This window comes from Hyperolius riggenbachi, chromosome 4 (assembly GCF_040937935.1).
Source record: "Hyperolius riggenbachi isolate aHypRig1 chromosome 4, aHypRig1.pri, whole genome shotgun sequence".
In the NCBI taxonomy this organism is placed as follows: Eukaryota; Metazoa; Chordata; class Amphibia; order Anura; family Hyperoliidae; genus Hyperolius; species Hyperolius riggenbachi.
In genome coordinates this window covers 131,861,574-131,875,046 of record NC_090649.1, presented here as the reverse complement: position 1 = coordinate 131,875,046, position 13,473 = coordinate 131,861,574, and the positions used below count along the sequence as shown (strand labels likewise).

The following is a 13,473-nucleotide window of genomic DNA, read 5'->3' as shown; positions in this document are numbered from 1 at the left end:
CATGCTTTCCATTGTCTACATGCTTCACTGTACCCCACTGTGTGCGACGTAACGCGGCCGTAATGTGTGGTACGACTTTTTTGTTTTGTTGCATTGTGTTCCATTTAAAACAGTAACACAACCCAACGTCCCACTGTGACCTAGCCTCAAAGTTTCCACTCATGCAGATTCACACAGATACTAGATAGACAGAGAGAGAGACAGAGAGATGCAGGCATGTTTGTAGTGGATAAGAGAGATGGAGACACAGGTTCATATAGACAGAGAGTGAAAGAGTGATAGCAAAGAGAGACAGAATGTAAGTTTTACCTCATTTGCTATTTGTTTAAATATGATATAAACTTGTCCTCTTGGCAGTGTTGATCAATTAATTCTTAAACTCCAGTCCTCGAGGGCCATATCCATGCCGGTGTTTAGGATGAACTGAGAAATAGAGAAATGTTTTCCACTTGATGAACCACACCTTTCCTGGCTCAATGAATTTAAGCTGTGCCAAAAATGTGTGAGGACCTCGGCCTTCGAGGACTGGAGTTCGACATCCCTGCAATGGATCGAGTCACTCAAATAATAATATCTCTCATGTAAGCTGAAGTTATATTCCAGCACTTTCAGGTTGCACTTTGCACAGTTTATATGGCCGCAGACTGCACACCGCACTGCTGAGTTGATGAACAGAGCTGTCGCTGTGTATTTCCTCTTTTGAACAATAAAAGTTCTCCACAGGACCTGTCCTGCAGTGATTACATAGAGAGGTATCCCTTAGAAGCTGAAACAATACACCAAGAAATATTCCATTTTCTGGAAAACGAAGTCACCTGTTGTTGATCATTGTGGCTTATCAGCATGTTTATGGAAGAACCTAGACACATCATCATCATCACCATTATCACTGCTCCTTCTATAGGGTTTTCCCTTATCTCCATGGACATGATGATAATATTATGATGATGACAGCTGCAGAAGATCAATGGAGAGTTCACGACCAGGAACAGCGCAAAACTTCCAATATAGACAAGCTTATGACAGCTCATACACATCTATTTCTGTATATACTTGCTAATGTGTTTGGTCAAGCAGACATCCCATCTGTTTTACCGTAGGGCAGAATGGAGCAGACTGTCATCTGAAACCACACAGAACACAAGAGAGAACACTGTTGTGATCTTTTTAGCTTCAAGGAATGTAATAAAACCATTCCACATGGTTGGTGAAATGAATTTATGGCTGGTAACCTGGATTTTTGGACATGAGCTTTACTCAAATGAGATATAAAACTATTCACCTCTGAAAGACATTTGGGTCATCATAAGTGACATGAACAATTCAGATTGTGCCATTTCGCTGATGTCACAAAGAGAGGTCGACAATTTCTCTGGTGTCTTACCTAATCAACCCCATCACTTGAATCCTGATTGGATATTACTACCTTATCACCAAGAATTACGGATGTTCCTGTTCCCCACTATAGTGTGTTTTCTTGCTGCCATTTCGGTGACACCGCCAATATTGTTCTCCATCTTCTCCAACTTCAGCATGCGTCAGGAAACCCGCTTTCTGCTCCTAGGAAATGCTCTGATTTTTGATCTGATCTATCTATCTCTGTACGCAGCAGTCAGTATTTGCAACACGACAGACATTCACATCCCCAGATGTCTTTGTGCCCTGCTCCTCTTCTCCCTGGCGGCAGCCTACAGCGGAGGAGTCTTCACGGCAGCTGGAATGGTGGTGGACACCTATCTGGCCATTTTGTGGCCTCTGCACTATATGATCCTCTTGCCTCCATCGAGAACAAAGAAGCTAATTGCCTTGCTTTGGTTATCTTCGAGCTTACTTTCAGGACTTTTATTCATAGTCTTGACCTTCACCCAGAAGCCAGTTCCATGCCAACCTGAAATATGCTCCCTGCCAATCATACTTGTGATGACTTTACATGGGGGTTCAGCCATTCGACTCTTTCACATTCTTTTCATAGTTGGATTTATTGTGTGTTTTTCTCTGATCTTATTCTGCTACATATTCCTTTGCTATAAAACAAGGGAAGGCGGCTTATGGAAAGGAGTTTCCTCTAGGGCCAGTGTCACGTTCTTGATGCATCATATCATACTAGGGTTCTACTTTTGTCCACTCCTGCTTCTCTTAGCTCAGTCCTTCTTATATATTAACAATGTTATAGATCGAAAGACAGGACTGTTGATTAGCTTAACTATTTGCAATGTTCTAATAGTGTTGCCAAAGGGCATCTCACCTTATCTCTATGGGTTCAGGTACAGAGAAATATGTAAATCCCTACGGCTATTCTGCAAGTTCAAGTGTCACAAAATTGTGGTACCAGCTAATGGGCTGACTTAGGTAGAGTAAGTGCCTTTGGTCATTGGGGTTAGTATATGCTGCTGGGGTGAATCGCTCACTGTTTTTATTTCTTGGACACTGCAGTAGGTACATCTCCCCCCAGTTGTTCTTGGCTATACTTCATTAAAGTGGACCTGAACTCTTGCACAGGACAGAAGGAAAATATAGAGAAATGCACCCTGTATGTATTTAGAGAGTTTAGTACATTTAATTCCCCCTCATCTGTGGCTAATCACCACTGTAATTTGATCTATTCAGCTGTGTCAGATTAGGAATCTCAGCTGCCATGGCAGAGCTGCTAATTTGCAAACACAGGATGTTACCACTATGGGCTTGATTCACGAAGGGGCGCTAACACTTAGAGCCGCTTTGTGAATCAAGCCCATAGTGTTAACATAGTTAAAAGCCTCTTAGTGCCCCATAAGTAGCTCTGCGCGCACTAGCGGCCGCGCAGAGCTACACGCCCAGTCCCGCTCAGTGCGTGCGCATCCCGGGTAATGGTGCCCGGTGCTACGTTATCGTCGCACCCGCTGCCCCTTACACGTCGCACCTGGTGCACCAAAAACAGCGCCTCGGGTGCCCGTTAAGCAGCGCTTTGATGCGCCGTTTCTGGGGCACCCGATGCACTGTTTTCAGCGTACCAGGTGCAACGTTTAAGGAGCAGTGGGTGCGACGATAACGTTGCACCACGCACTATTACCCACGCTGCGCGCTGCGTGCGCACTGAGCGAGACTGTCAGTGATGTGTGGGCGCAAACTACTTTGTGCCGTGGTAATAGGGCTCACTAACTGGCTTACCGCCGGTTAGTGAATCAAGCCCCATGTCTGCTTCCATGAAAGCAGGAAGTAGACACGTTGTAGATTTATTGTGGGATTTGCATCAGCTGCAACAAAGAAATGTTTTCCTTTAAAGGTTATTATGCTGTTGTGTATCTTTTACAGCAGAGAGGAAGTCCTGAGCTCAGGTCCGCTTTAAGGTCTCACTCAACCTTCTGCATTCTCTATACAGTACTATAATATGACTATAAGTCTCACTTGCAACAACCACAGAAGGTGAGTAGGTATGGAAGCCCAGATTTCTTGTCATAGAGGATGATTCACCTCAGTTTTGGTGGAATGGCCATTAAGATCTTCACAACTAGTAAACCTCAAGAAAACCAAGTTTCTTCTCTATTGAAATTGAGGTAAACTTGTACTAAAATGTGAATCTTCCTAGTCATACTATCTGGGGTTGTAACACTTCTGGTAGGTGTAATATGTACACACGGCAGTTATACTTTGTAAATATATAATACATTATTTATAATCATGAGGTGATTGAAAGTCTAATTAAATGAACTGCAACATCTTTGTAAGAGTTGTTATTTTTATATTTAGCAAAAAATAATCCACATAATAACCTGGTTGGTTGGACGTTCCTGAAAGCAAACAAGTTACCGGTATATGAATTCAAAAATATCTAACCACCTTTCTAAGCAGGTGAAATTAGGATGGTAACTCGAATGTTGATAATAGTAAATATAAAATTTGCCATAGAAGCCTAGATAATAATAAAACGTTGAACCCCAAGTACATAAATGCATCCTGGAGAAAATATAAATCACGTCATTTATTTAAATGCTTTTATTAAAAAAAATGTTGGTATTTGCCACACTAAAAATAAAAGTATTTTCCAAAAAATACGCTTCCATTTTAAACTATGTAATTTTCTTAGCCAACATAGTATATGCCATACCTTAATTTAATTTTAGCTGTGTCTGATTGTATTTTTCATCATCCTAACTTTTGCCTTAATCTCTTATCTATCCCTAGAGCTGTCCCTCCCCAGTCAACTATGCTTTACCACCCTTAAAGAGGAACTCCAGCCTAAACAAACATACTGTCATTAAGTTACATTAGTTATGTTAATTAAACTAGATAGGTAATATAATCTCTTACCCACACTGATTTAAAAGAACAGGCAAATGTTTGATTTCATGATGGCAGCCATCTTTTTGGTTGAAAGGAGGTGACAGGGAGCATGAGACACAATTCCAACTGTCCTGTGTCCTGAGCACCTCTCCCAGTTGCTAGGCAACGTGAATAACAACATAGGAAATCCCATCATGCTCTGCACAGCATCAGGGAAAAAAAGCCAGTGCTTTTTTTCTTTGATGGGTGGAGCTTAGATAAAAATGCAGCTAAAAATGATGCTTTGGTAAGAAAAACAAAGTTTTGATGCTGTGAAACTGTTAAAGAAACACCAAGCCTTTTCAGTTCTGCTGAGTAGATTTTTAGTCCGCAGGTTCACTTTAACCTATCTAATATTAATGATGCTGAAACCCTAGCTAATGCTGACTTTTCACCTAAGCACCATCCTAATTTTGATCCTAACACTAAACTATTTTCCAAACCATTAGTAAAAATAACTTTGATCAGTAGTTCTATTCAACTTTAAAGAACTATCACAAGAAATTGTAAAAGTTAAAATACATGTGTATGTATACATTTGTGCCAGAGTAAAATGCACCATAAATTAATTTTTCCTATGCTGCTGTCACTTACAGATCTGCCAGGGTTCAGAGTAGTCTATTCCCTCATGGCTTTATTTCTTTTCAATAGCACTAACTAACTGACTGACAGCTGCTGCTCAGTCCAACTGCGCAAAAAGTGTGCAAATTAGTAGATAGGTCAGCCAGCATCTTGCATACAACCTTTCCAGGGAGAGCTTTTGTAAAGAATAAACAGAATACAGAGAATCCCCCTCAAGTAGATGGATTAATCCAAACCCTTTCAGATCTGTCGATTTTTACTATTTACTGAAAGTGACAGGAATGTAGAAAAAAGTAATCATAGCGCATTTTACTGTGGGAGAAGTGTACATCTTATAAGTATGTGTATTTATCATCCTAGTGATCCACTCCTTTAACTAAAACCTCTGCCATTACCCTATAATGACCCTGCAGTTTGGATCATACTGCAACAGACCAGTCAGAGCAGGATCGTCTTGAAGATATCCATCTTGTATGGACATGCAGTGTCGCTGTGTGGTTCACTGTAGGATTCAAAGCCACTGCACCTGGGTTTGTGCCATTCATCAGATAAATGGAAATCCACCTGCAGTCCAAAACGCTGGAAACCAAATGGATACCAATTTGATTGATGTGAGCTGGACAACAGAAATTGTCAGCTTTGTCTCAACCACTTTGTCCACCTCCTGATCCATCAAAAATGCAGGTCAGAAGATCTAGTCTAAACTTCTACCACTAATGAAATCCGTAGGCAAGCCACCTGATCCTTACATCAACTCAAACCTATCACTAATTCTCTCCTTTCTCTAACATTACAAACTCCTTCCAACTTCCCAAACTAGTGATAATTACTGGGATGGGGAGCCCAAGGGCTTGCAGGTGTGCAAAAATTACTGTTTCTAATTGTCATTAATAATAAGGAAGCCTCCATGTGAGTTTCTGCCATGTACCTTATTTTTCAGAATATAAGATGCACTTTTTCTTCCCCAAAACTGGGGGTAAAATGTGGGTGCTTCTTATATTCTGTAGATATGGTAAAATGTGATGCAGAGTGCGCAGGGAACCACTGCATCCTGCTGCTGCGCTCCTCTCCCCCTCGTTCTGGTCCTGATGATGCAGACGCGCTCCTCTTCTCCTCCTGCAGTGGGCGATATCCCAGTACACTGCAGCTGCCTACAGCTCCGGGTCCTCCATACTTCCTGTAGCCGTACCTTTTCATTAGTGGTTGTTACTGCAACCTCAGTGGTGCAAGCATGTCCACAGTAACAACCAGTAATGAGGAAATATGGAGGCCATATGGATCGAAGGATCGGGAGCTGTATAGCAGTGGGCAGTTGCAGTGTACCAGGATGCTGTAGATGGAGAAGAGGTGCATGTCTGCATCAACAGCACCAGAGCAGGTGGCGGGGGGAGGGGGGAGCAGCATGGCGGCAGGTTCAGGTTAAGGCTGAACTTTTTGTGTAGTGTAGTGTTATTGCAGTATAGTGGTTGTGTAGTGCAGTGCTGTGTAGCTTAACTGGTGGGGTAGCAGGGGTTAGTATAGTGTAGGGTAGTTTGTGCACCTAGTGGGCAGCAGGGGTTAGTGTAGAATAGTGTAACTGGTGGGTGCAACAGGGGTTAGTGTAGTGTAGCTGGGCAGTGTGGCTTAGATGGATTTTTTCCCCTGATTTTTACCCTCTAAACATAGGTGTGTATTATGGTCCAGAGCGTCTTATAGTTCAAAAAATACGGTACATCAATTGCAATGCAAGTCCTGCTTCCAGAATGCTAGAGCAAGCACACATTTTGCCAAATGTAGAACTAATCCTGTTTATTAATGACAATTAGAGACAGGAATTTTTGCAGGCCTGTTGGGGGAAACCCAGAGCTTTTGTCCTTGTGTTTTCATCCAGTATATTGTCTCAGTTGGGTGAAGCTCCAATGCTTAGGGCTCTTTCACACTTGCGGCGATTTTGTGCGTTAACACAAACGGCTAACGTTTGCGTTAACCAAGGTACAATAAAAGTCCATAGACTTTCATTTTACCTTTCACACCTGATGCTGCGTTTCGATGCGTTGCGGTTCCGACGCACCCGGGCGCAGTTTTTTGTCCAACGCACCCGCGAGCCGGCGTTTTCCGTCGGGTTTATTCACCAGCTACTGCCACTGATTGCGTCGCACCGCAGATACCCGACGACACGCCGCAGGCAGACAACGCGTGCAGGAGAACGACTCCTGCACATGTTGTCTGATGTGAAAGAGCCCTTAGCAAGCTCATGAGCGTGCATGAAATAGAGACACTATGAAAAAAGGACGCACGATACAGCTGAATTCTTTATTTTACAATATTAAATATAAAAATATTGGTTTACAAATACATTTTGTTTAAAATTATCACTTTGTTTAAGATTCATTTTTAACGATTGTTATTATTCCAGAGAAACATAGTTTATGTTTAATCGTGTTTCCATCCCACATTTAGCAGAAACTATCAATAACATGTTAACTTAAAAATACATGTAAAGTATAAGTTAAAGCGGACCCAAACCAAACATTTTTTTCATTAAAAATATTTAGTTGCACCACTCTGACACATACAAAGATAAATAAACACTCCTCCAAGCCTATGATCATTTCAGTGCATGCTTTTCACCCTTCTCTTTTCATTACTAGGATTATACTGTGAGCCATTAGCAATTCCTCCATTGCCAGACACCATCTACTCCACCAGTTTGAGGGATTCTGTCCCGGCAATATGAAAGGAAGGGGAGAGGTTCCTCCAATAAATGTAAAATATTTTATATTTGTCATCATGCAGCTGAAACCAGGCTGCTATTTATTATTATAATTTAGAAAATAGATTTTATTTCTGAATTGGTCCACTTCTCTTATGTGCCCGATTTTCCTGCTTCCAGCATATATGGCATCAGTTACAGCTTATATCTAAAGCACCTGGGAGAACACAAGGATCCCGTTTGAGAGCATATCGCTCCTAGAAAACAAAATGTATATGCTGGATTTACTGTAGTTTGTAGTTCAGGTTAGTTCATTATATATTATTCTATAGTGCTTCTATTAGACACACTGAGACATTGTTTCTGCTGATCATTGGATTACAGCAGGTGGTTGCTTTTGGAAAATAGTGTAGGAGTATAAGCGTTTAGTAGATAGATGATAATCCAAAGTACCGATTCTAATTAAAGTCTATTAATAATGACTGCATCCTCAAATTATTTTCTTGTAGGGGCAAGGATCAAGGGTGAGAGCAGGGAACAAAAGGCGGGAGTATTACCTGATCATCGACTGCATCCCTTTGCATTACTCCAAGAAGTACTAACCTATATACTGGTTCAAGGAGAATGATATCTGATAGATATACTATAGTTTCATGGTAGATCAGATAAACAATACCTACGTATATGGCCACCTGTAGTTATAAATAAATCACTTTGTTAGTAGGAACAGGGCTGGATTTACAATAAGGCACTGTAGGCACATGCCTACAGGCACCTGATGTTGGAAAGGTGTCTCACTCCCCTACCCGAGCACCTCCCTTGTTCCGTATGCAGAGTCCTGATGAGAGTGTAAATGAGAGGTTACTTGCCTTGCTCTCACCATTCCACTGACATGATCTCCCTTCAGTCAGGGGCTCCTCTAGCTTAACCATTTAAGCCTTCTGGACGTAGAAGCTACATCCAGAAGGCCATGGGCGCTCCCGCAGCCGATCGTGCGCGTGCACGCGCGCTCCCAGCTGCGGATCGTTAGCCCAGGAATCAATTAATCGGGATATGGTGCCCGATGATTGATGATTCTTCTCCCGGTAGAAAAAGCGACTGCTTCTCTCGGAAGCCTCACTTTTTTCTGCCTCTTATGTCCCCCTACGTCCATCTAAGCGTACATGTTACGCTTAGAGTGACGTCATGTAAACAAACTCAAGGTTGCCATCTTGTGGCCAAAAAGTAAAACTACATCTACATGTAAAAAAAATTAAAAATAATCACATATTTTCATAAAAAAAATACTATTTACACCCCACCCTCCCAAAAATACCCAAATAAAATGTGTAGTAAAAAAAAACTAAAAAAAAATTACAATAAAAAAAAAACACGTAAATATTTACCTAAGTGTCTATACTTTTTAAATATCAATGTAAAGATGAAATATTTCTATTCTTTTTTTAATTGTAAGCTTGTAAATAGATGGATGCAAAACGGAAAAAAAGCACTTTTATTTCCAAATAAAATATTGTCGCCATACATTGTGATAGGGACATAATTTAAACAGTGTAATACTCGGGACTATTAGGCAAATACAATAAATGGGTTTTAATTATGAAGGCATGTATTATTTTAAAAGTATAATGGCCGAAAACTGAGAAATAATGATTTTTTTTCCATTTTTTTCTTATTCTTCCTGTTAAAATGCATTTATAGTAAAGTGGCTCTTAGCAAAATGTACCACCCAAAGAAAGCCTAATTGGTGGCGGAAAAAAACAAGATATAGATCAGTTAATTGTGATAAGTAGTGATAAAGTTATAGTCTAATGAATGTGAGGTGATAATTGCTCAGATGCATAAAGTGAAAACGACTGAAGGCTGAAGTGGTTAATACTGATGTTTGTCTAGCTCCCTAATACTTGGGGGCACCTCTAGCTACTTAATATTGAGGCAAATCTGGCTACCCAATACTAAGAGGCACCTGTAGCTACCTATGACAGGCAACAAAAGTAAGGGAGAAGAGACAGCTGGGACAGCCAGCACACTTGCGGTGCAGTTTGGTGGGGGTTTGCAGGTTCATGGAGGGCAAAGTCTAAGGTGCCAGGACATCTGTGCCTACGGGCTCCTGGGAGGTAAATCTGGGCCTGAGTATAAATCAAGAAACGAAGAAGCATTATGAAGGAGGATTACGGCTTGGAAAACCAAACTAATATTCCCTCCTGATTGATGAACAACCTTATCAGAATAACGAGACTGTCTGCTAATCAGAAGTTTATTCTTTGGAAGACCATCTGATGATCGATCCTGATGGGAAATCTCGATTGGTCCTGCAGATGCTAATGACTGATCAATCATTACAGGGTCTCATGGGAGTTGTGTGGAACAAAAGATCTGTTGGTTACACTTTTGTACGCCTATGTACATGTATTTTGTTATTTACAAGTGATCGATCGATCACTCACAATGATCGGTTGTCCATGGATCTGTCTATCTGTACAAAACATTTGGAGAAAAATCCTTTATTTTACTGCCTAAAATATTTCTGCTTACCTTCTCTATAATACAAGCTGCAGTTGCTTGTTTCTATATATAAGAGAATATAAGATCCAGACATTACTAGAGATCCAGGTGATCACCAGTTCTAACTGCCTAGGAAGGAAAGAGGACAAACGCTGTCCGCTAAATGGTCCAGAACAGCAAACATCCTACACAGCAGTAGTTACTGCTTAATATAAACTAGCATATTTGAATTAATTGGGCTACAGCACAAGTCAAGGTAAACCTCTGTGTTGTACAAGGTAAATTTAAGAAAGCATTAATGGCTGTTTCACACCAGCAGCGACCCTGCTGCGATTCTGCGTCGATTGTGCTGTGCTTCCAATTCATAAAGCGCTTCATGCAGCATTTTCAGGAGCCATAGGGCTTGATTCACTAAGACAAATAGCATGTGTGCTGAAACCGATTGGAATCCATTGTGCGGTCCGGCCACTAGGGGGCGTGTGACAGCCGTCACTTGTGAAAAGTCGGGGGGCTGCTGTCCACATGCTGGATTCACAGCAGAGGTGACCATTATCAGCTGCCTTGGCCTAGTTTCATCTAGCATGTGTATGGAGCTTAAACTGCACAAAGTTAATTGGCTCTAATTAATTTTCAGTGTGAGTAAAGCTAGGTACACACGTTCAATTACGGTGGCCCACAGGGGTTGGGACTCGATCTCTCGGGTAACAGTTCAGGGCCTAATGCTGTACATATGAGGCTAATGATGCATTCTGCTGTGGAGATGGAGTAGGGATGACGTGTGGCGCACAATGGAGTGACACAGAGCAAAAGGTGTAAGGAGGGAGAACACAGTCTGGTTCTAAGAAGGATTGGGGTTGAACATACATGTTTATCTCAGTGTTACATGTCACGTCAGGTACCCTTTAAAGATAATGGGAAGCTTTAAAAAAAATGAACTAGATACTTACCTAAAGAGAGGGAAGGCTCCGGGTCTTATAGAGCCTACCTGCTCTTCTCCCAGTCCCCTCCGTTAAGTGCTGGCTCCCCCGATTGATTCCTCCTTCGGGCTTCGGAAGACTTCAAGAGCCTGAGTCCTCTCGAAGACATACTGTGTATGTGCAGTATAGAGCTACCCATTATGAGGAGCACTGAGGCTCCCAAAGACTTCTGAAGCCTCCTTTGGCGGCAGAGGAGCAGTATTTGATCAATTGTTCAGATACTGCTACAGGGGTAGCTAGCGCTGGAAAGCAGGGAGTCGAGGACCAAGAAAAGAGCGGGAAGGCTCTATAGGATCCAGAGCCTTCCCTCTCCTTAGGCAAGTATCTTGTTCACTTTTTTTTACTGGTTCCCATTCACTTAAAATAAACTCAATAAATTTTATTTCTTAAAAGAAACAAACAAGTCTGCAGGATGGTTGGAGTATATTTTATTGCACTATGTAAATTAAAATACATTATAGAGACTAATAAAACTGTCATTGTGATGTGAGTGACTGCACTTTATCTACATGCCTCCATGCCAATGAAACTCACTCTGTTACGGGAAAACCATTGTTTTAGCGTTTCTGAGATCTCGCGATAACGGAGTCCATACAACAGAGGCGATAACGCCCGCGGCATCATCATCATTACGCCGTTGTTACTGGCAGACATCCATAATCTGATATCTATTCCAATGATGCTATTCTTAAATAACATGACTTCAGCATCCAAAATTAAAGCAGGGACAATGTACAAACACAGTAATATGGAATGCGTAAGAAGGGTCATTCGAGCTCTGGAGAATCGGCTGACCCAGATTCCTGATTGGCGTGTCATTGTGTATAACTTTACGTAGAAATATGTGATCATCACAGAACAAAGCAGCAAGAAGAATATGGAGAAGGAACAAACCACTGTGACTAAATAACTGTGTTCTTGGTTTGGCCCATAATAAAACATGAGGCAGAAATCTTGGTTTTCTCGAGGATCTACATAAAATGATTCAGAGAGTAAAAAAAAGCAAAGAGAAAAAATAGCTGAAGAAATCCAGATGCCTAATAATATTTTTCTGATGCGCCTAGCAGACAGGAGAGTGTAGTAACGAAGAGGGAAACAGACCGCAATGTACGTGTCGATCACCATGACGGTAAATGTCAGAACACAGCTTGAGTAGGCCGCAAACGTGAAGACAATTAGGATGAAGCACACAAATCTGGGACTGTACCAATGGATGGCATTATAGGTAGAAATGAGGGTGTTAAACAGAAGAAAGATGAGGTCTGAGATCATCACATTGGCCAGAAGAATGTACCTTGTCTCCTTCCGTAGTTTCTCCTTTAAAAGTATCGTAAACAGGATCAAGGGGTTGACTAGTATAGTAACAACACTGCAAATGACTGTAGGAATTAAGAACATCCGCATGAGCAGGACAGAGGTGGAAAGGCATTCTGAATCAGTTGAGTTGTTGATGACAGTTCCATTGAGTGTTGTGTGTGACGATGGGTTGTTAGAATAGGAAGAGCAGTTCAGATAATGTACAAGCATCATTATCTCATCCTCAGTAAAAAGGATTAAGTATGCGTGGCATCCTCATAGAATGTCTGTCCCAGGAAACGGCTGTGCATTATATCTGTGAAATAAAATATATACAGGTAAGTAGAAAACTGCCCAAAATTTATAAAATATACACTATATATATCAGTGATATTTCAAAGACACAGGCAATGAGATGATACCAGAATGATTAGCCTTTCATAAGCCATTTCTAGTCTTTAGTAGGTGAGTGACACAAAACATTGTTATGAGGACAATAATACTAAAATAAGGTACATAAAGTACTAATCTTACTAAAATTGTCTGATGTCCCTTTCCGTTTTCTTGTCCAGCAAGTGCAAACTTCCTTGTCAGACAAAGGAAATAGAAGCCAAAATAGTTTTATCTGGCTGAAAAAAACCTTGCTGATATAGTTTTAGTGCAGGAAAGTTCAATGGGTCATTACTTCTGTCTGTTTTGCAGTTCAACAGATTTTACATCAAATTGTAATGGGTGTTGTTTAGAATTCAATCTAAAAATAAAACTCTTAAACGGAAAATAAAAGCATGATCATCAGCTATATGTTACTAATATTTAGTTTACCATTAATATAACACACTAGGCCTAAGGCCCATTTAAAAACGTGCGCTAGGCTGTGGCTGCGACCCTCCCGCACTGCACTCTCTCCCTCTTTAATTAGGCGTGCGCACTTCCCGTGAGCCCTGCACGCGCGGACGTTACGCGAGCACGCGTCTGCATGCACACCCCACATGCGCACCCTTCCACGTGCATGCCACGCGCACAGGCCCGCCCCCCTTTTGCACCCGTCCTCCTCTGCCACGTGTCATTCCCCACAGCTCTCGGCAGTGTCACTGTGTCCCTGCATACACGCAGACCTGAAAAAGC

The 13,473-nt window shown here is 41.5% G+C and overlaps 1 protein-coding gene across 1 annotated transcript; it reads left to right on the top strand.

The window, feature by feature from the left end:
* Window positions 1-1,446: 1,446 nt before the first annotated feature.
* LOC137504710 (probable G-protein coupled receptor 148) lies at window positions 1,447-2,349 on the top strand. The gene has a single exon (XM_068233296.1). The coding sequence runs from the start codon at window positions 1,447-1,449 to the stop codon at window positions 2,347-2,349; it is 903 nt and encodes a 300-aa protein (XP_068089397.1).
* Window positions 2,350-13,473: the final 11,124 nt, after the last annotated feature.